Consider the following 27852-nt stretch of genomic DNA (forward strand, 5'->3'; position numbering starts at 1 on the left):
AGTGATGGACAGTCTGAAGATGGTTGAATGTGAGCTGCTTTGTTGTCATGAATCAAATAAAAACACACTTACACCTCCATGGACCTGGTGTCAACCATCGTTCTCCAGCAGGCTCCACCCTGAAAGGAGGAGGGGGGGTCAGACCATCAGTCTCTTTCAGCAGCAAACATGGACATTACATGTCTCTCAGACACACATTGTCCTCCACTGAGACAGGACCAGTCCAACATTTGGACATGCCCACTTGTAAAGATTATGATGGAAACACTGCAACCTGCAGTGGATGTAGGAGGACAGTAGGTGGCGCTGTAGCACAACTAATTTGTCCAAACATAGAAAAAGCGCCAACAGAGAGGAGAAAGGAAATCCCTCAGTAACAACCTAAAGAAACAGCCTGAAGCCTAAAAGGACATCAGGAAACTAAGTCAACATTTCTGGAAGCTCCACCTGATTTAATAATCAGCATTAAATACAATCAATCTAAACATTGACACCAACTCTGGATCCCTGTTACATCCACACTCCCACACACAGACGGAGGAATAAAAGACTAAACAGACCTGTGGAAATCTGCTGTGGCCACACTGGAAGATCCAGAAATACAAACATTAAAAAGGGGAAGATGGAACAGGAGATGGACAGGCGGATTGGTGCGGCGTCTGCTGTGAAGCGGGCGCTGTACGGATCTGTTGTGGTGAAGAGAGAGCTGAGATTTGAATATTTATATATGTACCGTAAAGAACCTGGTAGGTTGTAAGTATAAAGCCGGGCGTACACTGTACGAGTTTTTCCCCTTTTCGGGCCGATTCTTCAGTCGTGCGAGCATTTTTTGAATCGGGCCGAATTTCAGCTTGATCGTAGAGGGGGGGAGGAGGGGGGACTGGCTTCTCACGACTACCTCCCGATCAGGAATCGGACGATCGTGAAAATCAAACATGTTTGAAATTCAGTCGGCTGTCGTGAGGTTTTCGTGAGCGCATCCTGCTGTTCAAGCAGAGCTACGAGGGGGCGCCGTCCCCTCCTCTCCGTCCCCGCCAGCGGAGGGAGGGAAGCGGGCGTCCCTGAAGCAACCTCCGGCCGGTGTTGGGGAGGGCGAGCCGTCCGGTCCGTGCAACGCGCTGGCCGCCTGTTTCAGCACTCCTCCGCGCGCGGGGGGGGGGGGGGGGGGGGTGGTTGTGCGGGGCGGGCGACCTGCCGTGCCGCGCGGCCGCCGATGCGTCTCGTCTCTCCTCTCTCTCCTCCGTTCCCCCGATGCCCGGTGCCTCCTGCGGGCCTCGCCAGAGCTGGGCTCGAACCCCTGCTCTGGGTCCCTGTCACCTACCGTCGCTCGCCTGCCTCTGCCACCACAGTGAGCGGTCCCAGAGGGGACACGACGTACAGTGTGAGCAGTCCGGTCTCGTCCGAGCGTCACGCTGCACAGATCGTGAGCGGTGAACTTTTTAAACCCCGCGGTTTCGTCGCACAGTTTGAGATGTATATAAGTACCACGACTGAAAAACTCGTACAGTGTACGCCCGGCTTAAAACAGGGTAGGCAATAATAAGCTTTACTTCAGCCTATTCCTTTTTTGTGGGTTTGTTTGTTTATCGTTTTTTTTACTGTTTCCTGTGTTTAATGTTGAATAATTTTCTAAAATAAAGTGAAAGTGATTTTTTTTTTTTTTAAAGATTCCATGGTCCGCGAGTGGATAGTTTACGGCATACTTGACAGAAAGACGGGGGAAAGGATGCTAAGAGATGATAAGCTAACCTTGGATGAGGATGAGAAAATATGTCATGCTAGTGAGCTAGCACAACAGCATGCAAGGACGTTTGCTGAATCGAATGCATCGGTAGTGCACAAGAGTGCTAAAGTAGCGGTCGTCAGAAATAAGATGAAAAGAAATGATTGACAGAAAACTAACAAAGACGCAACAGGCTGCAAACGATGTGGTGGAAAACATGAGCCAAGGCAGTGCCCTGCATATGGCAAAAGATGTGCAAAATGCAATGAAAAAAATTATTTTGCCAAACAGTACCTGACTAAAGACAGATCAAAGCCAGTACGGGTAGTTGAGGAAACAGACCTGAGTGAGACGTTCTTCATAGCCATGGTGTCATGTGGAAATGCAAAGAAAGGGCAAATAACAGAGGCACATGAAAGGCACATAGAAGATGAAAACTGGATAGTTTCACTGCCAATAAATGGAGCTTTGGTAGCACTAAGAATTGACACAGGCGCACAAGCCAATCTGATCAGTATGACAGAAATCAGGGCTATGAAAGAAAAGCCGAAAATATTCAAGAAAGCAGTGCAGCTGAAAGATTACAACGGAAAAGAAATAGAAAGCAAAGGTCAGTGTAGACTAAGAGTGACTGTGAAGAACAAAGAATACAGTGTGATGTTCTCTGTAGTACCTGAGGGTCGTGAGTCACTGATAGGAGGGGTCACCTCAAAGAAACTGAATCTGGTGAGAAGAGTCTACCAAATCAGCTGTTCAGAAGCTGTGAGGGCACACAACAGCACAGTCAACTCCGTAGTGCAACGTTTTCCTGATGTATACAAAGGACTGGGCTGCCTTCCCTACACATACTCAATTCAGTTGAAAGAGGATGCGCAACCAGTGATCCATGCTCCAAGGAGAATCCCAGCTCCACTTAGGGAGCGCCTTAAGAAAGAACTGGACAGAATGTGTGAACTGAATGTGATCACAAAAGTAGAAGAGCCTACAGAGTGGGTAAACTCTATGGTGTGCGTAGACAAAAAGAACAAGAACAGGGAACTGAGGATTTGTATGGACCCAGGAGACTTAAATAGGAATATTAAACGTGAGCACTACCAGATACCAAAATGTGAGGACATTGCAAGTGAAATGGCAGGTGCCAAGTATTTTTCCAAGTTGGATGCAGCACAGGGATTTTGGCAAATTAAGCTAGATGACAAAAGCTCACGATATTGCACATTAAATACGCCTTATGGTCGATACAGATTCCTGCGCATGCCTTTTGGCATAATCTCAGCATCAGAGATCTATCATCGAGCCATGGACAACTTGCTTGAGGGCCTAGAAGGGGTGCGATGCTACATTGATGATCTAGTCATATGGGGGTCCACCTTACAAGAGCACAACGAGAGACTGGCAAAAGTCCTCCACAGGATATGTGACAATGGACTGAAATTGAATTGTGCAAAATGTCAGTTTGGTGTGTGAGAAATAACATTCCTTGGAGACAAGTTGTCTGCTGCAGGAAATGAGCCAGATGACAGGAAAATAAAAGTCCATAGCATGCCACGCCCCACAGACAAAAAAAGGTCTACTCAAAATAATGGGGATGATCAACTTCATTGGCAAGTTTATACCCAACTTATCTGTGAAAACATCAGCACTGAGGGAACTACTGCATGACTCCACAGAGTTCAAGTGGACAACAAGGAATGAGCGAGAATGGAATGCTCTAAAGACAACTCTGACCAAGTCCCTTGTGCTTGCGTATAGTGATCCAACAAAGAGACAGAAGATTTCAACAGATACGTCGAAAGATGGCCTGGGAGCTGTCGTCCTATGTGTACGGGCTTCCCTCTTTCACTGTCGAAACAGATCATCGCCCTCTGGTGTCAATCATAAAAAAGAGTCGCAACGAGATGTCGCCCAGGATCCAGCGACTCATCATGAAGCTGCAGAAGCTGCGGAGGGGGCTTGAGCACCTGCCCCTTTGCCCCTTGGTGTCCAAAATGCCCTTTTGTCAGTGTTTTTTTTTTTTTTTCATGTGTGCGTGTTTGTTGGTGTGTGTGTGCATGTCCAAAATAATAATAATTTAGATCTACCGTGGCTGGTTACATGATCCACATAACGTGCCCTCACTCTGCCCTACTTTTTCTCTGGCAGCTCCTAGCTCTGCTGCCTCGGGCTGCCCGGTCTGTCCTGCCCCTTTAAATCTGCAGCACACTTGACTGTGCTCTGTGCTGTTTAACTCCACTGTCATTGGTTATACTGCTTTAAATCCCGCCTTCCCTCTTTCTGATTGGCTGTTTTCTAGTGCGTCCGTGTGCGTGCTTGCTTGGAGCAAAGATTTCAGTTTTGATTGCGGTTACCACAATTAATACTAGGCTACGAAACTAGTCCCAGTTAGGAAACTAAATATTACGGAGATGTAGGGTGCAGAAGCTGGCCGACAGGAGGAGTGCGGAGAGACTGACCAGGAAGGAACACCGGAGCCGAAGACTTGAGACCAGGGCGGAGCACTTGAGACCAGGATGAAACCCAGGAGTTGAGAACTTGAGACCAGGAAATTCAAATACTCCAAAGTGGGAAGTAAAGCCAGGCAGAACTAGAACGCAAAACTAGATCGACACTAAGAATTCTAAGAAATCTAAGAAGAAACGAAATACTCTAGAACAAAGAAATGTTTTGTAACTCAAAACACAAGGACCAAAAATAACTTAAAACAAAAACAGAAACTAGAAAGCGCTGGACAGCATAGTCTAAACATGCTGGGCAGCGGCAACTGTTACGCTGGGCAGCAACGACTAGAAGCGCCGTTTTAAAATGCTGGGCAGCATCAGAAGCGGGCCTCGCGTAGAGCGATCCCGGGGAACACAGTCAGAGGCAGGGCGTCGCAACACAGTGACCCAGGCGAGACGGACCAGAGGCGGGGCATCCATGAAGTCCCCGAGCAGAGGTGGAGCAGATCCTGCCAGCTTCTGCACTAAGCTCTGTGCGTGCTCGGGTTCATCCTTTTGGCCGGTCCGTAATGTCATGATTTGTCTTAGGATGAACCCAGACACAGCACGCACACACAGAGCTGGTTGTTGAAGTGAGTTTATTGAACAGTTTGGATGATGGATGACGAGAGGAACCAGAGTCTTTTAACTGACGGAGATGTAGGGTGCAGAAGCTGGCCGACAGGAGGAGTGCGGAGAGAGTGACCAGGAAGGAACACCGGAGCCAAAGACTTGAGACCAGGACGGAACCCAGGAGTTGTGAACAGGAGTCGAGAACTTGAGACCAGGACAGCTCACCAGGAGTTGAGAACAGGAGTTGAGAACTTGAGACAAGGGCGGAACACAGGAGTTGAGAACTTGAGAGCGGGATGGAACAGTGTCTTGGGTTGAGGTTGGGCTGGAACAGAGCGGAAGCAGAGTCTCTGGCAGTGACTGAACAAAAATGAAGCTGAAGTAAAGTCTTCTGGCTGACTGAAACAAAAAACTGAGCTGACACAGAGTTCTGGCAGAAACTGAGCAGAAGTTGAACACTACGGACCGGCAACGAGAACAGAATGAGGTGAGTATATATAGAGGTGAACACAAGTGGCAACAGATCAGAGATAATTGCAGCCTGACAGGTGGAACCAATCAGGCTGCGCAGGGAAGAGAGAGAGGAAGGGAGGCTCAGCATGCAGCCTACAAGCTGCATTCTGACACTCTGATGCAGTTCAGCTATAAATAGCAGGTGATATTTCTTGCTGCCTAACTGCCTAAACAACTGCTATATTTTGTTTAGCATTTTGATTTTTTATAATAGCGTAATTAGGATTCCACAAAATGATAGTGCTATTTATTTCATTATTTCTACTTCTAGAATTAGAATTACGACAAATACAACCGAGGAACACCATTTACATTGTTTTTATTGTACAAAGGTTTCCACACTGTCCATTAGTAAATTAGTACAAACCAGGGGCGGAGCTAGATTTTCTCATCATTAGGGACTTAGCCCAAAAAATATTACTTCGTTATGAGGGTAATTTGGTACAACATAAAAGTAAAAATTATTTAATCTGTTTATAAATTTAATTTAATATAGGCCTTAATTTAATATAGGCCTTAACATATCTTAAAGTTTTATCTGCTGTTCTTTAATAGTCTTACTGGTATATACCAATAGTATATTGTTCTCATTTGAATGATGAAATGGACAACCACTCATGTAACAATTCAGTCTTGGTGTCACCAATCTTACTCAAAGTACAGTATTGGGTCCTCCATGCTCCTCATGTATAAAAGTTTACTGCACATTTAAACATTGAAATCTCACTATTGTTAGGAAAATAATTAGTTGTCTGAGAGGATGTAGGTAAGGAGAAGCTGCTATCTACACTTCAGATATATGATGTAAGAAATGTGTTTGGAATGTTAAGATCAATTACATGAAATGGGCTAAGGAGAACATCTACAACCCAGTTGTAGGGAGGTCGTAGCCTAGTGGTTAGAGCAGCGCGCTTGCACTCAGAGAAGGTTGCAAGTACCCGGTTCGACCCCCAGCGCCTGCACTGTGGGTCCCTGAGCAAGACCCTTAACCCCCGATTGCTCCCCGAGCACCGCACAGTGGCAGTCCACTGCCGGTACACCCTGGACAGGTCGCCAGTCTGTCGCAGTGCAATGACAATAGAGTTGAATTCTATTCTATTCTAATTTTACATTTGTTGAAGTTTGAATTTAGTATTTGAAATGCTGTCAGTGTCAGTAACGCTTCTACTTCCAGTGCAGAGTAAATACAAGAAATTTATTTGCAGTCCCTTGAATGTATAATTTTGCTATGTTTTATGATGCAGAGTATCTTAGATTAAAAAGATAAGGGTGGGGTTTATCTCTCCACATTTCCATATCTTCAAAAGAAAATAGAATCTTTGTGCATTTGGGGTGAGCGGAGATGAGCGGCTGAGATCTCGCGAGAGCTGTGCGTAAGTAAAATGGAGGCGTTCATGTAATTCAAATCAAACAAGCTAAGGTAAGAACGAACCAATAACTGAAAATAATACAAAGTTAAAGCCCAAACATTTACAACTGTCTTATTTTCTACGAGGGAACAAACTGGACGAAGAGACCGTGACGAGCCTGGAGTGCTACCTGGACGAGTGTTTTGATAGCATCGTGATGGGGAAGGCCCAGAAGCCTACGGCTGCTAGCACACCGTCACTTAAGCGCACTCGTTCTAATTCCACCAGTGCGTCTTCTTCATCCACTTTGTCTCCCGACAGGAACTTCAGTGACATCTTGGAATCCATCGACAAGAAGCTTACCAGCCTTGACGCGCGTCTCGCCTTGGTAGAAGTTCTACATAAGGAGTTTCAGTCTCTGAGAGAATCGGTGGAGTTTAGCCAAGCCCAGCTAACAGCTATGGCCGCCGAGAATGACGCGCTGAGGGGGAAGGTTACGGAGTTGACCGAAGGGATTATCCAGCTTTCCGGCGAAAATAAGAAAATTAAGGAATCCATTCTGGACATACAGTCGCGAAGTATGAGAGATAATCTCGTCTTTGCAGGCATCCAGGAGCAGCAGGGAGAGATAGCAGAAGAAACGGTCCGGAACTTTCTCCAGCAGAAGCTAAAAATCCCGGCGGATCAGGTAAAAAACATCACTTTTCATCGAGTCCACTGGCTCGGAGGTAAGAAACCCGACAAAATCCGTCCTCGCCCGATCATAGCTAAATTTGAGCATTATAAACAAAAATAATTTGTTAGAAGTTGCGGCAGGGAACTGAGAGGGACAGACTTTATTGTTAATGATCAGTTTCCTAAGGAAATCCTAGATCGCAGGCGAGTACTGTTCCCAATCAGGAAGAAATACATGATGGACGGCGTTAAAGCCACCATATCGGTTGACAGACTTTATATTAATGGACAGTTGTTCAGGGATCAGAAGATCACCCCTTGGCTTTATTAGTTACACCACAGGTGGACTTAAAGCATGTTTCAATGACTTAAAATAAATAAATAAAATAAATAAATAAATAAGACGCACAGATCGGTACACGGTGATAAATTAAATACACGCACAGCTCAAGAGCACGTTGGTATGGTTGGTGTTCACGGTTGGGTACACAAGGCACGGGCTATGGTTTATCCCTTTACACACTCTCTTACTCTTTGCACTTTTTTATTTTTTTGTGTATTTCTATCTTATTTGTCTGCTTCTTTCCTGATCATCAGTCAATCACAAGCACATCATATGATGCTACCTGGGTCTATGTATGACCTTCTAACTTCTCACTCACATCTATGGCGAATGTAAAGTTTGTGACATGGAATGTGCATGGGGCTGGCACCAGAGAGAAAAAAATGAAGATCATTAACCAGCTTACTAGATTAAAGGCAGTTGTTGTCTTATTGCAAGAAACCCACAAATCAGCTACAAATGCAAGTGAGCTTAATTCACCTGAGTTCCCTAATGTGTTTGCGGCCTGCTATAACTCTAGACAGAGAGGTGTAGCAATCTTAATCCACAAAAACGTTAGTTTTAAAATATTAGATAAAACTATAGATCCTGAAGGTAGATACATAATAATTAAAATAGCTATCCATAACCAGAAGCTATGTATTGTCAGTATATATGGTCCAAATGTTGATGACCCCTCTTTTTTCCACCAATTCTTCCTTGCACTTTCAAAACACGGGGATTGTTCACTAATTATAGGGGGTGACTTCAACTTTGGTTTAAATAACGATATAGACAGGTTGAATAAAACAGGGACTCAGCATAGTTGGCAGTCAGTAAGTGTAGTCAAACAATACATGAGTGATTTTGGTCTTTGCGATGCATGGCGTTCTCTTCATCCTATTAGTAAAGAATACACTTTTTTCTCAAATGTTCACCATTCGTACTCTCGTCTGGACTACTTTCTTATAAGTAGCTCACTGCTGTCGGTTGTTTCAGAGACGGTAATTCATCCTATTGCTATCAGTGATCACGCTCCTGTTACTCTCACCTTAATTAATAAAAAAATAACCACACAAAACAAAAGCTGGAGATTTAATACATCACTGCTTAAAGATGAAGAATTTATAAAATTCATTAAAGAACAGTGGGCCTCATACTTAGAATACAATGATCAACCAGGTACATCGGCATCGATATTGTGGGAAGCTGGAAAAGCAGTGATGAGAGGTAAAATAATTTCTTTCTCATCTCATAAAAAGAAAAAAGAAAACAAAAAGATTCAGGAATTAGAAAAAAACTTAAGTTACTAGAATCATCTCAAGAAGAAGGAAAGTTAGGTAAAATCCGTGAAGTAAAATTAGAACTAAACCACTATATTGAAAAGCAAAATAGATTTCTAATACAAAGACTCCGAATAGAAAATTTTGAACATGGCAATAAGTCAGGAAGCTTTCTAGCTAATCAGCTTAAAATAAATAAGGAGAAAACTACTATATTTGCAGTTACAGATTCAACTGGTAATACAGTAAGTGAACCAGAGTGTATAAATAATACCTTCCGCGATTTCTACAAATCTTTATACACACCACAGATAAATCCATCAGAGAAGGATATTAAGCAATTTCTGGATAAAATTACACTTCCTAAATTATCAGATAACCAAAGAATGACACTGGATTCCCCGCTGACAACAGCTGAAACCCAGGAAGCTCTTAAAAGCATGCCTAATAAAAAGGCTCCAGGTCCAGATGGATTCCCCACTGAGTTTTATAAAGAGTTCTGGAATATTCTAGCCCCAACGTTCCACAGAATGTGGCAGGAAATACAGGAAAAAGGTAGATTTCCAGCTAATATGAACTCTGCCACCATCAGCCTTCTGCTCAAGCCAGACAAAGATCCTGTGTTGCCCACTAGTTATCGTCCCATATCCTTAATTAATGTGGATATTAAGATAATCTGTAAAGCTTTAGCAAAAAGATTAGACAAAGTAACTCCTCTCATAATACATCCAGATCAAACTGGTTTCATCAGAGGAAGGCAGTCATCCACAAATACACGCCGATTACTTAATTTAATTGATTATTCCTACAGTAAAAACATTAAAACCAATATATTGTCTTTAGACGCAGAAAAAGCATTTGATAGAGTAAATTGGAAATTTTTATTTGCTACTCTTCATAAATTTGGTTTTGGCGATTTATTCATAAACTGGTTAAAAATTCTATACAATTCTCCAACAGCCTGTGTCAGGACAAATAATCAAATATCTTCCAGTTTTTGTCTACAGAGGGGCACCAGGCAAGGATGCCCTCTTTCTCCATCACTTTTTTGCCATCTTTATAGAACCTCTAGCAGCAACAATCAGACAAACAAAAGCTGTAAAAGGTATAAAATGCATGAAAATAGAGCACAAGATTAGTCTGTACGCGGATGATGTATTACTTTATCTCCAGCATTCAAATAATTCTCTTTTACAAGTAATTAGAATACTAGAATCTTTCTCTAAAGTATCAGATTACTCGTTAAACTGGTCTAAATCTACGGTACTGTCAATTAATTGCTCTCTCGAAAACTCCCTAGATTTACAAATGCAAACAGGAAATATTAAATATTTAGGTATTACTGTGTCGAATAAATTAACAGATTTACTTAAACTTAACCATGCCCCACTTTTAAACAGGATAGAAGAGGACCTTGAAAGATGGAAATCGCTTCCAATCACACTTATGGGTAGGGTAGCTTCAATAAAAATGATGGTCCTACCTAGAATTAATTATTTATTTTCAATGGTCCCCAATAAACCATCATCTGACTGGTTTAAATCTCTAGACTCTGCCATTTCTAAATTTCTTTGGAAAGATAAACCCCCACATATTAGCTTAAAGACAATACAGAAGACTAAAGACAGAGGAGGATTAGATCTGCCTAACTTCCATAACTATTACTTAGCAAATAGGCTACAATACATCTCTAAATGGATAAAAAATAGTCTTTTAGATGAGCCTTGGTTAGATATAGAACAGGAAATGTGCAATAATATCATGATTTCAGATCTGCCGTTTATTAGCTCAAATATAAAACGGCATACATGCTTCAAAAATATCAACATTAGTTCTACTCTGACAGCATGGTGGGAGTTCCTCAAAATGACAAAGTCATCCCTTATCCCATGCAGTCGTACACCTATCTGGAATAACCCTGATATCCTACAAAATAATAAAATGATAAACTTTACATAATGGAAGAATAAAGGTATTAAATATCTGGAACATCTACTTGACGGAACCGAGTTCATCAATTTTGCTAAACTAAATATGCAATATGGCATTAGTAAAAATAAATTCTTGGAATATGAACAACTTAAATCTATAATTAAAAATAAATATAAGCATATTATTGGTGGTTTACAAGTCCCAACTAATATATTAGAGTTCTTAGATTTAACCCCCCCCCCCAAACTACTGTCTAAATCATACAGGACACTGATAAAATAGATGATTCGATATCTCTTCCTATAATGAAGTGGGAAAAGGATTTATCAGGCACCTTTGAACAAAATATCTGGGCTCAGATATGTCTAAGAACTTTCAAATTGACTAGAAACACCAACTTACAACTAATACAATACAAAATCCTTAACAGAGTACACTACACAGGACAAAGATTATTCAAGATGGGTCTGGCACAATCTAATATCTGCCCACACTGCATAGGCAATCATCCTGATAATTATTTTCATGCGTTATGGTTATGCACACCAGTCAAGAGGTTCTGGACACAGATATGTAAGGACTTATCAAAGTGCTTGAGCTGTAAAATTACACCTTCCCCATCAGTTTGCCTGCTCAGAAATTTTGAGGAAAGTCCTCTAAAAAAAGAAATAGTTTACATGGTTTTTACTGCTTTATGTATCGCAAAGAAAACTATCCTCATGAATTGGAAAAGTAAACAAAATCTCAGTATCAATCAGTATAGAGATCTTTTGTTGGATCATATTAATCTAGAGACAGCATCTGCTTCCACATCTGATTGGTCTCTTTGGGCTCCTCTGATCAACACCATCACTCAGTGGAATAGGGGGCGGTGGGTTGCTTCCTGCAGGGCGCAGTGGCTGGATGGAGGGGTTCCTGGGGCCCTGGGGGCACTTGGAGTAGGGCGCCTGGTGGATCCGGCTCCGGGGTCTGTTGCCCCCATCTGGGAGGAGTTTGGGAGGCCTACGGGTGGCCTACAGCAGCCGCTTGCGGCGCTCTTTGGGAGCTGCGTGTTGACGGACGTGGGTTACTGACCTGGTAGCTGTGCTGCCGCTGGGTGGGGCCGGGGTGGGTCTGGGGGTCTGGGGTCCCTGGGGCGCGCCGCCCTCGGGCGGGGGCCCCGGCGGGGCCTCGGGGGTTCCGGTTCCGGGGGGTGTGCCGCTTTTGGTGTGGGCCGGCGCGCGCCCGGGTGTCCGCCCCTGCACGGGGCCTCTGGTGCGCTGGGGGGCCTCGGGGCCCGTTGAGCTGGTAGGGGGGCATGGTCATTAACATCTCTGGGCAGATGCTCTTCTCCTTCATTGGATAGGCACTCTGCCAGTGGGGGGAGGGGGAAAGGAGGGGGAGTAGGGACCTACCCAGCCTGGATGTCTACTGTCAAATGTATGGTGAGTTGTTTGAACGTTAGTGTTGGGGAGGGATTAAATCTACGGGTGGGGGGGGGGGGGGGGGGGGTGGACGTTCTGGTGGGCTTGTGTCCGGCCCCCTGTCCCGGTCCTGGTCCGTGTCGTCTTCCGGTGCGGGTTTCACCTGGGGGGTGGGGTTTGGGATGGCTCGTGCGGGCCGGCTGGCCAGGGTCCCCCCCTCTTATTTATTATTATTAGGCGCCTGCCATAGCATTTGCAATGAGGAGGCAGTGCTGTGCGAAGCACAGCACTGCCTCCAATGCAAATGCATGGAGGCACCTATTACTATTCACCTCTAAACGCGTCTCTATCTTATTATTAATATTCTTAATTGTTTGACGCTTAATGTGGCCCGAACCGTGGCGTGCACCCCCACAACATAGGTATCAAAACGTGCGGCTCGGTCGGGAATAGTGTGCTACTACTTTGATTGGGGTTTCGAGTTACCATGGCAACAAAATTAGCGAAAAACCACCCCCAAAAAACCCATAGGAATGAATGGAGTTGGGTAGAAAGAAAGCCTAAAAAAAGCCTTCAAAAGACCATTTTCAACGCTGCACTGTGTCGCCATGCTTTCACCTATGAACACCGTTTAACTTCCAGTTTGTAGATATATCTGTGACCTACTCAGAAGTGAAAACGGGATGTAGATATCTTTTATCGTCTCTTCACAGTTACTCCTCAAAGCTAATGTCCAAAAATCAGCGAAATCATCGTTTACAATGAAAGTCAATGACGGAATTCTCCAACCGCTAGAGTGGCCCACTCTAGCTTTTTTAAAAATTTCAAAACTCCGAACAACTTGACCTTACTCGCTCAATTTTCACTCTACGTAGACAAATTATACATCAAAACAAAGGTATTTTTGTCAGGATTCGGGAAATGTAACCCTCATTGGTGTGGCATTTATAGATTTTTCGCAAATCACCTCAGACCGACACAAACCCGAAACCTCCCCCATTCATTTCCTATGGAGCGGTTTTGAAAAATGACGTCTAAAAATCCAAAACATCACATGTTTTCGCATCATCGCTACTCCTAAACCGTTTTATGTACAGACATGAGACTTTCACACATTAATGTCCCAACCCTTCTGGCACTCACAAAAAAGGAATTTTGTGGATAACTGTTACGGTTTTTCCGCAGGAACAATTTGTTCGGGAGTAGCGAATGTGCAAAATCCTAAAAACGCTTTGGAGCTGCATTTTCCCACATCATTCATTTTTTTACATCGTCGCTGTGTCTACACCGATTTTTGTACAAACATAAAAATGGGCTTCATGGTCCTCAAAAGCCTGCTGATACTCATGGTGAAAGAATTATTTTGATAGCTCTTATACTTTTTGAGCTACAGCGATTTGTTCGGAAGCGTTTTAAGAGGATTTCTGAAAATCCATAAAAATCCCATTTAGATCATAATTTTTTACGCCTTTATTAAACTTTTTCCAGCAAAAAACGATAGCTTTTCTTCTTCCCCTATCCGTTATGAACTAAACGCAGAAAAAATTACGTCTCTACCATTTATAGATCAGGAGATATGAAGCGTTGTTCGGGGCAAAGTTCTCCATTATAATCCAATAGGACTTATTGTGAGCAAAGTCTCTGCACTTCGGCATTCTGGCCGCTGCAGGTGTGTCAGTGAGTTTCCATGACGACGGAACTCTGAGGGCCAGAGGGACACGCTCCATTAAGATACAATGGCAACTTTCATCGCTCACTGCAGCAGCTGTGATTAATGTAGAAATATGAAATTCGCACAGTCACTTCCTCTTAACATTTTAAAATTTTCATGTGACTTTCAGCCATGTGTCACTTTTCTGTACGATTTGGGATTTCACATGCTTTCCTATTGGGCCTTTGCTTCCAACAGGACCTGGCATGATAACCAGACACGACCCAATTGGCCAATACAGCACCACCCACCTGTGGGAAATGGCACTACATGTCATTTTGGTCAAATGTTGAGTTCTGGGCCCAGATGTGGTGAGGCTGAGTTGCTAAAGGAGGCCAATCTGACCAATGAACTTTGGTCACGTTTGGTGACATTAAGTATTGGCACCCCTATTTGAGGCACTTCCCAGTACAGGATTTGGACCAAACTGACAGAGTATAATCACCCGGTGATACTGAACACAACCATGCTAGCGGCTAACGGTTAGCATGTTGCTAACCGGAAGTAGCTCTAGGAAGGTCTCACCAACTTTTGCTTCACAGAGTCTGTTCGTACTTTAGAGAGAAAGCTCCACAAGAAATTTGGGCTACGTTGCATAAAGCATATCCCAGCTATGAGGTGTCAAACATCCAATGCTTTTCAATGGGGGATTAAACCCCTTATGCTCCCAATAATGCACGCCCATATATGGCGCTACAGTATAGCTCAGAGGGAGAGTGCAGGCTTAGCATGCAAGAGGTCGTGGGATCGATTCCCGGTGTGGGAGACTTAGTTTTGTATTATAATCCCCACAGTGTGTATATTAAAACATGTGTGCTGATCCCATGAAGTATTTTTTTGTACCACCCGCCATTTTGAGTTACCATGGCAACGTTATAAACAACGTTTTTTCTCCCTATTTGAGGCTCATCCCAGTACAGGATTTGGACCAAACTAACAGAGTACACTCACCCAGTGATACCATACACAACCATGTTAGCGGCTAACGGTTAGCATGTTGCTAACCGGAAGTAGCTGTAAGAAGCTTGTACAAACTCCTGCATGACAGATTTGGTGAATTTTAGGATTTTCTCCCTTTTTAGGCACTTCTCAGTACAGGATTTCAACCAAACTAACAGAGTAACATCACCCGGTGATACTGAACACAACAATGCTAGCGGCTAACCGTTAGCATATTCCTGAACGGAAATAGCTTTAGGAAGGTCCTATCAACTTCTGCTTAGCCAGAGTTCTTCTGCCTTTACAGACAGAGAGAGGGCTGCAGCTGTCAGTGAGTCTCCATGACAACGATGCTAGCAAGAGGCTCCTAGGAGGTCCGTTGACTTAACATGGCACCTTTCGACGGCCGCTGCGGGGGCTGTGAAGACCGTAGGAAGCTGAAATTCGCGGTCTTGCTTCCTGTTGCTATTTCTGACAGTACAGTACGCACCAAGTGGCAGGCGCCTTACTAAATTTCTTCAGAAATTTTTCTAGTTATTATTATTATTATTATTATTATTTAATTATTTATTTATTTATTTAGTTTAAGTAGGCTTGGTGGGTGGGCTGGGGGGGGTTAAGGTGTTGGTCCTGGTGGGTGGTTGGCTGGCGGGCCCTGCGGCCTCTCCCTGGCCCCCGGGCTACGGTGGTGCCGCTGGCGAGGCCCCCTTCTCGGGGTGGGGCTTTCGGGGAGCGGGGGTGCCTATTGGAGTCAGTAGGGGAGCTGGCTCCCTGGGTTGGCTTCCCAGTCATTTGCTCCCCATCCCCGGACTCCTCCCTCTGCCTGCTCCATCACGCCGCCACACATGTAGGTCCTGAGGGAGGGGGCGTTACTGGAGGTTGCCACTTTCTGGTGACACCCCTCTCCCCAATTTTATCATTCATCTTAGACACTTTCACTTCAAACATTTTTCACATCGCACACTCATATAGTCCATGGTAGGGGGGCGTGGGGGGAAGACGTCTGGGGGGGGGCTTATGTTGTGTGGGCCTCACCTCGGACGGCTCCCTTCACCTCCTCTCCCACTTAGACATTGAGGGTTCTGGGCAGTCGCCCGGAGGGGGTGCGCTGGCAACAGCTACCTTCAGGAAGGGGGGTGGGCTGTGCCATGCATCCCCTTCGGCGCTCCCAGTTTTTAAACGCACTTGAGAACAACATGCAACAACACAACATTTGAGCAGGCGTAGGGAGGATCGGGGTCTTCTGCACACCCCCGTTCTCCGATGGCGGCAAGGAGTCTGGGGCCTGGAGGAGGTGCGGGCCACTGTGTCCGGGGTCTTGGCGGGGGGCTGCGGTGTGTAGTCAGCGGCTTTCCAGGTCTGGGGCTGATGCCTCCGCTCCCCCCAGGAGAGGCGGGGGGCAGGGATGGCAAGGGTAAGGTGGGGGGAGGGAGGGGGTTTATTAGGTATTTAGGGGGAGGGGGGGGCTATGGCCGGGTGGCTCGTGCGGGTCGTGTTGGCCCGCCCTCTTGGGGGGGCCCGGTCTGGGGGGCGTCTGGTCTGGGGCCGGGGCCGGGGGTCGGGCACATGCAGTCGTATAGTCGATTTGAGGTGACCCCCCCCCTCTGGTCAGTGTTGGATGTGAGTGTTATGTGGGAATGTGTGTACAGCACATTTTCTCTGTGTGTGGTGAGTGGGGCACAAGGGAGGGATGGTGTGAATGAGTTTTCCTTTTTTTTTTTTTTTTCCAGGTATGGGTGTGGTCCGCTCCCTCTCCCAAGAACATCTCAAGTCTCCGCTAGGTGCGGAGCCCATCCCCCCACGTCCTGCCCTCCTCCACTTCGTTGGCGGGCGCCTTGGCCCTCTGGCGCTTTGGTTGGCTTCGGGTTTGGGGCGGGTTCCCGGGCGTGCGCCGGCCCACTCCCGGCGGCCTCTTCGCGGGGCCTGGCCCCCCGGGGGGCGGCCGGGGCCCCCGTCGCGGGGGCGGGGCGCCCCTGGGGCCTCTGGCCCTCAGGGCCCATGGCCGGGACCACTTCAGCGGGGCTAGCTGCCGGCGGAGCCCACGGGCTCGTCCCCGCGGCTCTTGAGGGCGTCGGCATTGCGGTGGCTGGGGGATTTCCTCGGGGTCGTCTCTGCTCCTTCCTTGGGGGGGGGGGGTTGCAGATATCCTGTGTCGGCCCCTCCTGGGCGACCTGCTTTAGGGACCCCTTTGGGAGTCCGGGGTTACGGGTCCCCTGACGCCTGCCTCTGTGCTCGGGGAAGGTGGGTCTTCGGTTCTCCACAATCACTATCAAGCTATTTCTGGATAATCTTCACTTAAACTAGTGCACTTTCACATCTCCCACAGGTGCTGGGTCCCAGGTATTAAGTGTTCACTTATATACAGTAATCTTATAATTTATTTATTTATTTATTTATGTTCTTTCACTTTCTTTTTTCAAATATCACATTACACATGTCAGCTTACATAATAATATATATGATTTAGCAATGGCATCTAGGTGTTATTCGAGTGTATCTGTTGCTTTATGTCTGTTGGTTGTGCTGTTCTTTTTGTGTCTCTTTCCGGGTGATGGAGCAGACAAAGAAGGTTTTATCATTCTCTCCCTTTTATCTCCTCTTTCTTTCACCTCTACTCTTTTTTTCTTTTCTTTCACTTTTTGTTCTTCCTTTACTCTCCCATTGTCATGTCCATATAATTTGAAATTCTCCTTGCAGGAATCATAATAAAGCTATTTACAAGCATAAATCAAGTGGAGCACTATGGTGAAAGCTGTTCGCTCCACTTGTAAAAGCAAAATCTGTCGAGCTCTATCTGGCATTGAGACATCAATTCCTATTGCTAGACAGGACACTAGGAAAAAAAAAAAAAAAGAAAATAGAGGATATATCTAGACAACAGACATATTTTGAATATAGCTGGTTTAATTGATAAGTTTTTACCATCTGTTTCTGTTGCTGGTAAGTTCAAATGCAAACTTTTTCAAAGTGGGAAAAAAGTCCCAATTCAACGTTCATCAGATCAGGCGCTGCTTTATAATTTATAATAATAATTGAACTTTATTGATCTAACAATGGAGAAATTCACTTCTACATCTTAACCCATCCCCTCAGGGAGCAGTGGGCTGCCACTGTGCGGCGCCTGTGGAGCAATCGGGGGTTAAGGGTCTTGCTCAGGGACCCAGAGTGGTATTCTGTGGGAGTTGAACTCAGAACCTCTGGGAACCAAGCTCAATGCTCTAACCACTAGGCATCTAGTGTGCGTCGTGCTTGTAAATTTGTATAAATGTAGCAAGAAATACTGCTTTTCTCTTTAGACAGAAGAAACGTGTCCTGACGCTCAAGTCAAGCATAAAGAAATAGGAGCATGCATATTGCGTAGGACCAATGATGTCAGACCAATGAAGCGTCCCTAGGGTTAAAGTTCAAATCAAAGTTCAAATCAAACCTACGCCCTTGATTCCATGTTACATTCTTTATAGTATGGGTTGGTACATTTCAGCCGGTTGTATAGCAAGGTATGTTTCTGTATCGTGTTTTAAATCCGTGCCCCATGTGCCCTCTTTTAACTTTGAGCACCTGCCCCTACAACGGTCTCTGCACGGCCCTGCTGCAGAGGTATGACTTTGAGTTAATATACACTCCAGGTAAACACTTAGTGATAGCAGATGCGCTGTCATGAGTGCCAGTGATGAGTGAAGTGAGTTCCACTGAAAGTGAAATTGAAAATCACATCAACATGATAGTTGAGTCCCTGCCAGTATCTGATGTCAAAGTAAAGCAAATATGTGATGAATTGGACAAGGACAAATAATTACAAACAGTAATCAGCAACATGCTCACTGGATGGCCCAGGGGTTCCTGTCCAAAATACTATCACATCAGAGCAGAGCTAAGTGTGGCAAATGGACTGTTACTGAGAGACAATAGAATTGTCATCCCACACAGCCTTAGGCCAGAGATACTTAGCCAGCAACATGAGGGACACCTTGGATTTGAGAAATGCAAAAGGAGAGCCAGAAGTGCCGTGTATTGGCCTGGCATTAATAGTGACATAGAAAACATGGTTGGAAAATGTGAGACATGCAACAAGTACCAGAGCAAATAGGCGATGGAACCCATGATGATTCCAGAGCTTCCAACTGCACCATGGGAAAAAGTTGGAACTGACCTGTTTCATCGCAATGGAAATGACTACTTGCTAGTAATTAATTACTACTCAAAGTTCCTGAAATTGCCCTGCTGTCAAGCACAAATGCCAGTACTGTCATTATGCATGTAAAGTCCCTATTTGCCCGGCATGGAATACCAAAGACTGTAGTGTGTGACAATGGTCCTTGTTACAACTGCAAAGAGTGGCAGCAGTTTGCGAGCCACTATGGCTTCAATCACATCACATCCAGTCCTCAGCATGCACAGGCAAATGGCAAAGCTGAAAAGGGGGTGCACATCATCAAACAGATTCTGAAAAAGACCACACACAGCAAGTCAGATCCTTACTTGGCTCTTCTAAGCTACAGAGCTGCCCCGCTTGAATGTGGTTTATCCCCAGCAGAACTGTTAATAAACCGCAAATTGCGTACAACCCTTCCCTGTTGCACAGACATCAAGCACAACACAGGGATACAGACAAAGTTGGAGAACATGAAATGGAAACCGAAACAACGCTATGACAAGTCGACAAAACCTCTCAGTCCACTTGCCAAGGATGACGTGGTACGAATCCAGGATCAAGATGCATGGCACAGGAAAGCAACTGTACTCCAGGAGGTCGGACCTAGATCCTACAAAGTGAAGACTGAGGAAAAACACGTGCTAAGAAGGAACCGCCGCAGCCTTCTAAAAACAAAAGAGACTTTCACAGAGATTGAGATTGATGCTGATGCATTCAGTGCAAGCACAGAATCGAAAGCTGACAATGATGGACGTTTACAGGAGGACACAAGCAATGTTCAGTCGGAATTACCTGTCCTGAGAAGATCTGGGCGCCAAACAAAAAGACCTGATAGACTGAACTTGTAAGAGTATGGACTGAATATTGCTTCACTGTAAAAAAATGTTGAAAAAGAATGTTGATCAATGTTTAAAGTAAGCATCAGTATGTTAGATCAAGTAAGTAAGTATCAGTGCATTATTAGATCTACAGAAGGGAGGATGTGTTGATAGGCAGAATGTATTCAATGATAGTTCCTGATATGGCCACTAGATGGACATACTGAGTTTACAAATACTAGGGCAACTACATGAATAGGTAGTAGAACTAGAAATAAGGAACATGTAAGAAGCACATGAGGTTGCTCGTTAAATAAAGTTAAACACATAGAGAAAATACATAGAGAAAGTTTAAGGCAAAAATTACAATGAGGTTCTTTAGAACTCCAGAACTTACCTCACATGCAAATAACCTAGTTTATGATGGAGAAACTGCAACACCAGATAACACCTATGTGTTCTGGTCCTGACCCAAGCTGAATCTGTTCTGGAATGATGGATTTGAGGCTATAAAGCAGATATTAAAGCCAACATATCTTCAGAACCCAGTTCTATATCGTGGGTCTCATCCCAGACGGGTCAGAGGGGCGAACAAAGATCTACTTCTTCAACTTGCTGCTGACTGCAGCCTTGAAATGCAGAACTAACTAGATCAAGGCAGAACCTCCATCCTGCAACTTGGACCAAAGGGAGAGAATAAACTTGACCACAATATACCGAGGAGAGACAGAACCTTTCTGTTCTGTCTCTCCTCGAGGTCGGTCGGTTTTTCTTCAGCTCTCCAGAGCTCCTTATCTGCTTTTACCCTGCCCCCATTCTCCTGCTATTTGCTTCGTCTGTGTCTTTTGTGCCATTTCTTCATAGCAACCGAAAGCTCTAAGGCAATTATGGATCTCGTCAGCTGGTCTCTCAACGCTATTGATCAAATTTTTTCAACTGGAAAGCAAAGGACCGGGGAGCGTGCCTGTCCCGACGGAACTTTTTTTGCGGGATACATCTTGGACCCGTGGCAGAAATGGTCCACGGTGTGCCTCTCAATTCTTTCTGTTGAGGATGTCGAAGATGCCTACTTATTCGGATTTATGATACTTGGATTCCTCATTTTTGGCCTTGGAGGATATTTAATGTATCAACACCTTCAAAAGCTGCTGGCGGTAAATATGGCCCTGATGAGACTGCCAGCGGCAGTCGACGCGATCACGAGGTCGTTGAATGAACAGAACGGACGGCTTGATAAGCTGACCGCGGTTGTGGTACAGAGGTGAGGTGGGATAAAACCTGGAAGTGTGAACGTTACTAGCCCATCGATTGGATTATTGGAATATTGGATCCTGGAGCCAGCGGCGAAAAGACTCTAAGGCTGACAGAAAAGTTGGTGTCAGCTTGTTCTCATAACAAATTCTGTTTTCTTCAAATCGGACTCCCCGCTATCAAATTCTCCCTGGTTGTTATGGCGACATCGCACAAATTCCCTGCTACCCCACATTCCTGCGGACATCTGTGGAGGAGTCAAGCCGGAGCGGCAGAGTGATAAGACTTTCCATCAAGGACACTTGCCTGCCGGAGGACGGCCTTCATGGACATACAGATTTCCACACAACATGCACCCAGACACACATATGCTCACAAATACAGATGACTTTACCCGACCAGAACTCAAATGTTTACCTTCTGCATATATGTGTCTTGTCATTGATTGTGCTTTTTGTGCAAATGAGGGTTTTTTTGTCGGGTGCTTCACATTTTGTGTGGAAACACAAATTGTGCAGCACCTGTCTTTTTTTCTTTCCCTCCACTCGCCCAGTGTAAATCTTTTTTCAACAGATCTCAAGGCAGCGCCTAGGGACCCCGTGTAAAGCGGGGTCTGGGGCAGTTTGGGGAACGCACCTCACGGCTGCGCTATTTAGCAGCGGCCGACTGGGTGTGTTCCTGGCAACGCAAGGCCTCAGTCAATTGTTCCCCCAAAATGTTTGTTAAGTGTATGTGATGGACGGTTGTACTGGAACTGAAATTTCGATTGTAATGCAAATTGCAGTTGACTAATAAAATTGATTGATTGATTGATTGATTGATTGATTGATTGATTGATTGATTGAATCTAAATGCATACTGCTGCATCTTAATCTTCCCAGGTCCATTCAACCTGACGAGCTGACTGTTTTCTGTCAGACTGACTAAGGGACAGAGGACATGTTTCTCCCTCTTCCTCCTCTCTCAGAGCGTCTCTACACCTGCAGCGGGTTCCTCCATACCTGAGAGCTTCAAGTCTCCAATGTGGATCCTTCAGTCCAGCCGACAGCAGCTTCACTCCTGAGTCTCCTGGATGATTGTAGCTCAGGTCCAACTCTTTCAGATGGGAGGGGTTGGAGGTCAGAGCTGATACCAGAGAAGCACAGCCTTCCTCTGAGATCAGACAGCCTGATAAGCTGCACACACACAATTCAACACATAATCAGAACATGAGAACGTCTAGGTAGAAGTTCTGGGCTGGTCATTTTCATCTGGGGAAAACCCTAGAAACGGGTGATCAGCAGGTAATATATAAATCTATCAGTATTTTGTTCTGTAGCAGTGGCGGCTGACCCATAGGGGGCACTCGGGCGTTTCCCTCCCTAGACGTGGAGGGGAAAAGTCAAAATTTATATAGATTATTATTCATTATTAATGTAGTAGAAGTATTATTAATGTCAGTTTTTACTTAATAGTACGTGGCTACATGTAATAAGAATTATTAAAACACTTCTACTAATTAACTCTACCAATTGACTCTCATTTAACAGTGCATTTCCACCAACAGAACGTAAAATTTCTCTTCTTCTACACTTGTGGGGCTGTGACTCAAGGAGCCCTACAAGTGGAGTGAAATAACCAATCATAATTGTACATGTTCGTAATAATATACGTACATGTACAATATATGCAAACCCTCTGGTATGAGTCTGTGAAAAGGATTAATAAGACAAAAACACCAAAATAATCCTTTGTGAACAATGTTTTTTTATTATTAAATGCTTATTGTGGAATCGTAGTAATTTTCCGACTTTTAATTTAAATGCATGTACTGGGTTAGGCAGGGAAATCTATTGGCCACCCCCACCAAGATTTTTTTTCACCAGCCGCCACTGTTCTGTAGGTAAAAAAAGTAACATCTGAGACATTTAAACAGATGAATCCTGACTAGAGCTCCACTGGGATGGAAACTCTGCAAACTGACACAAACTCTGCAGAAGGTTCTGGCTTTAAGTTCCAAACTTGACCTAAAATACCAAAAAATACACTGGTGGTCCAAGTAGAACCATGCTTCTGGTATTTAGAAAGCTTTAATCTCATTGATGGAGTAAAGAAATGAAGATGAGATCATTAATTATGCAGTGGTTTCAATTCATAGAGAATGAGGGTCAGACAAAAAAGTTAACAAATATATTATTAAAATAACATTTAGATCATCTTTGACAGCAGGAAATCTGGTTTCAACAGAGTTGAGAACTTTGTACCTGAGAGTTTCCAGTTGGCAGTGTGGACTCTCCAGTCCAGCAGAGAGAAGCTTTACTCCTGAATCCTGCAGGTTGTTGTTACTCAGGTCCAGTTCTGTGAGACTGAAGGAGTGGGAGCTGAGAACTGAGGACAGAGCTTCACAGCTTCTCTCTGAGAGGTTACAGCCACTCAGTCTGAGGAGACAGGGAGACACATCTGGTATTAAACAATTCAACAAAATGTTTATTTCTTTCGAGAAACCAATGTTCTCTGTGGAAAGATTAACGAATCTCTCTTATTTTCTGCCTTTATGTTGCCTATTGTTGTAAACTGGTTTATTATAAATAACCTATTAATAACTTATTATAAATAACTTAGAACACCATGAATCAATATTGACCCCATGAAGGTCAGAGAAGAAAAGTTAACAAACCTGTTAATGAAATAACATTTAGATCATCTTTGATAGCAAGTAATGGAAAAAAATCTGGTTTCTACAGGATTAAGAACTTTGTACCTGAGAGTTTCCAATTTGCAGTTTGGACTCTCCAGTCCAGCAGAGAGAAGCTTCACTCCTGAATCCTGCAGGTTGTTGTTACTCAGATCCAGTTCTCTGAGACTGGAGGACTGGGAGCTGAGAACTGAGGACAGAGCTTTACAGCTTCTCTCTGAGAGGTTACAGCCACTCAGTCTGAGGAGACAGGGAGAAACATCTGGTATATTATAGACTAAAAACACATTAATGTTTATTTACCTCATTAGCAGATTTCTCACTACCAGAAATTAGCAGCAACAATCTATGTCCTTACAGAGCTTTGTTGGAGGTTTTAACCACTGGCAGCAGCCTTAGGAGAACCTCCTCTGAAGCAGAGTATTTCTTCAGGTCAAACACATCCAGATCTACTGCTGATGACATTAGGATGAAACCCAGAGCTGACCACTGAGCAGGAGACAGTTTATCTGAGGAGAGACTTCCTGAACTCAGAGACCGTTGGATCTCCTCCACTAGAGAACGATCCTTCAGTTCTTTCAGACAGTGGAACAGATTGATGCTTTTCTCTGCAGACACATTCTCACTGATCTTCTCCTTGATGTACTGAAGTGTTTCCTGATTGGTCTGTGAGCTACTTCCTGTCTGTGTCAGCAGACCTTGTAGCAGTCTCTGATTGGTCTGCAGTGAAAGTCCCAGGAGGAACCGAAGGAACAAGTCCAGGTGTCCATTTGGACTCTGTAAGGCCTGATCAACAGCTCTCTGGTGAAGAGACTTCAGACTGGGCCTCCTAGAAAATAGGAGACCCAAAATCCACATTGATATTGATTGTGTTTCTTCCATCAGGTTGACACCAGAGTTGATGAAGGTCAGATGAACATGAAGAGCAGCCAGAAACTCCTGAACACTCAGATGGACGAAGCAGAACACCTTGTCCTGGTACAGCCCTCTCTCCTCTCTAAAGATCTGTGTGAACACTCCTGAGTACACTGAGGCTGCTCTGATATCGATGCCACACTCTGTCAGGTCTGATTCATAGAAGATCAGGTTTCCTTTCTGCAGCTGATCAAAAGCCAGTTTTCCCAGAGACTCAATCATCTTCCTGCTCTCTAGACTCCAGTGTGGATCTGTTTCAGCTCCTCCATCATACTTGACCTTCTTCACTTTGGTCTGAACCACCAGGAAGTGGATGTACATCTCAGTCAGGGTGCTGGGCAGCTCTCCTCCCTCTCTGGTCTCCAACACGTCCTCCAGAACCGTAGCAGTGATCCAGCAGAAGACTGGGATGTGGCACATGATGTGGAGACTTCTTGATGTCTTCGTGTGGGAGATGATCCTCCTGGCCTGCTCCTCATCTCTGCATCTCTTCCTGAAGAACTCCTCCTTCTGTGGGTCAGTGAACCCTCTAACCTCTGTCACCATGCCAACACACCCAGCAGGGATCTGATTGGCTGCTGCAGGTCGTGTGGTTATCCAGAGGCGAGCAGAGGGAAGCAGTTTCCCCCTGATGAGGTTTGTCAGCAGAACATCCACTGAGGTGGACTCTTTAGCATCAGTCAGGATCTCCTGGTTCTGGAAGTCCAGAGGAAGTCGACTCTCATCCAGACCATCAAAGATGAACAGAACCTGGAAGTGTTCAAAGCTGCAGATTCCTTTGGTTTCAGTAAAGAAGTGATGAACAAGGTCCACCAAGCTGAACTTTTTCTCTTTCAGCACATTCAGCTCTCTGAAGGTGAATGGAAATATGAAGTGGATGTTCTGGTGGGCTTTGTCTTCAGCCCAGTCCAGAGTGAACTTCTGAGTTAAGACTGTTTTCCCAATGCCAGCCACTCCCTTTGTCATCACTGTTCTGATTGGTTGATCTCTTCCAGGTGGGACTTTAAAGATGTCTTCTTGTCTGATGGTTGTTTCTGGTCTGTGTGGTTTCCTGGATGCTGTTTCAATCTGTCTGACCTCATGTTCATCATTGACCTCTCCAGTCCCTCCCTCTGTGATGTAGAGCTCTGTGTAGATCTGGTTCAGAAGGGTTGGACTTCCTGCTTTAGCGATCCCCTCCAACACACACTGGAACTTCTTCTTCAGACCAGATTTAAGTTTATGTTGACAAACTGCAGCAAGATGTTCTAAATTAAGAGAAAAAGTAAAATCAGGAGGGAAACTGTTAGGTATTACATAAAGCTAAAGGTTGTTAGAGCTGTTGAAAGCAGATAATTTACAGGCATTGTGTACATCACAGATGTTAAATACATGAATAGGGGCAAAGGGACTAAAGGAAATGATCAGTATCTCCTGGCAGCACGTACACTTGGATAAACTTGGACTCCATGCTATTCCACAGTATGCCAGATAATATCCAAGTGGTGACCAGTTTCTACTGGCGCAATGAAAGACGCTGTAGGAGGAGATTGGCTTCTGTAAAGACTCACGTTACCAGCATTCTGGGCTCATACTTCCTTTTTCCTGTGTTACCTGTTAACACAGCCTCAGTACTGATCTGTACCATTTCTGTAGTATGTTTAGATTCAAAGTGTTAAAGTATAGAATTCTCTTTCAAAAGTCATTTCCTACAAATTTCTATACTTTAGCACTTTGCATTTAATGTGTCACGGCTTCTCTGGGATAAAGGTACCGGACAGGGCGCAGAAATAATAAGAAAATTAAGTGTTTAAGTTAAGAAACTGAAGAAAAAATCTCTGTTGGTTTATAGAACAATATTTTAGTCAAACTTTTTTGTTGCACAAATTAACAACTGCAAAGACATCCACAGAACAGAACCAGAACCAAACCTTCCTCTAAATATATAGTTCAGATATTTCTCTGCAGGTTTTTAGTGGTACTCACTGATCCACCTGCTTTTTTTACATAATGGTGTAGCCCTTCTGTGATTGGGTGTTTACCTATCAAAGTAGTCCTGTCAAGAAAGTAAAGATAGGGGCTGAGCAGCAAGAGAAGCGCTAATCTTCGGCAGCTAAAAGGTTGGTTGATGCCAGGCAGCTAGCTGCGCAGTTTCTTTTCTGGTAAATTTAAAGTGTCCCTACACCTTTAAAATGTTAGTTCTCTTTGTCCGCCTAGCTTTTTGCCCATTTCTTCTTTCTCTATAGCGGACATCAACACTTGACATCCATGTATTAGCAGGATAGGCTTTGATTAGCGTTCGCGTACTGGCCGAAACAAAGTGCACAAAACAAATAAACAATGTAGCCAAGCTTCGAGGTAAATCATTTTGCCTCAATGAATTTTGTGAATTTAAGTCAGTTAAGTTAAACGACAGACATTTTGGTCGATCCTGACCACTTTTTTTGGTCTTGAGGCCACAGAGGAGATAACGCCACAGCCAAGACGTCTGGGCCTCCCTACTGAAGCTGCTACCCCTGCGACCCGTCCCCGGATAAGCGGAAGAAGATGGATGGATGGATTAGTAAATAAATTATTTGAAGCCATCTGGTAATAGTAAGATTTAGTGAACCTTAAACATACTATCTTCCTTGAGAACAATAAGCAGTGATTCTGTTCTGGCTGAAATAAATGTTAAATCTGTTGTAAACATCCAAGAGCTGCCCGGCTGGGTCTGTCTCTTCTGCTTCGGCTATCTGATACTGGTTTTAAGAGACCTTGAAAGGGCGCCTGTGGAGACTGAACATCACTAATGACAAATGATTCTCACTGGGGGTTAGCAAATCTCTTCTCAAGAATAATAAATGAAACATGAAACGTCTGTGCTCAGGTCAACTAAATGTAGCCTGCGTATATAGAATGAAACCAGTAAGTACAGTAATTATGCAACTATGTTTGACAATGTGCAAAATCCGCTCACTTAAAGTCTTACCTTAGATCAATTGAAATATAATAGTTGTATACATTTAAAAGCAGTATTAGCACTAAATTTACCTGGTGAAAATGACCAGAAAGAAATAAACACTCAGTAATAAGTTAGTAATCCTTTTTCTAACAAGATAAATATTAATAACCTTGCGTGCAAAATGAATTCTCGTGATATTTGTGCGTTCACAAACACAA

General features: G+C 44.3%; 1 protein-coding gene across 1 annotated transcript in view; it reads right to left on the reverse strand.

The window, feature by feature from the left end:
• The window catches only part of LOC118557086 (NACHT, LRR and PYD domains-containing protein 12-like), an 88371-nt gene that overhangs the window by 667 nt on the left and 59852 nt on the right, over nt 1-27852 (reverse strand). The window contains exons 3-6 of the mRNA XM_036126187.1: nt 23863-24036; nt 23366-23539; nt 22124-22297; nt 73-119 (exon numbers count right to left, since the gene is read on the reverse strand). Coding sequence (XP_035982080.1) covers nt 73-119; nt 22124-22297; nt 23366-23539; nt 23863-24036 — 569 coding nt within the window. The remainder of the gene's footprint in view (nt 1-72; nt 120-22123; nt 22298-23365; nt 23540-23862; nt 24037-27852) is intronic.

Source organism: Fundulus heteroclitus, chromosome 22, assembly GCF_011125445.2.
Source record: "Fundulus heteroclitus isolate FHET01 chromosome 22, MU-UCD_Fhet_4.1, whole genome shotgun sequence".
NCBI classification, from domain to species: Eukaryota; Metazoa; Chordata; class Actinopteri; order Cyprinodontiformes; family Fundulidae; genus Fundulus; species Fundulus heteroclitus.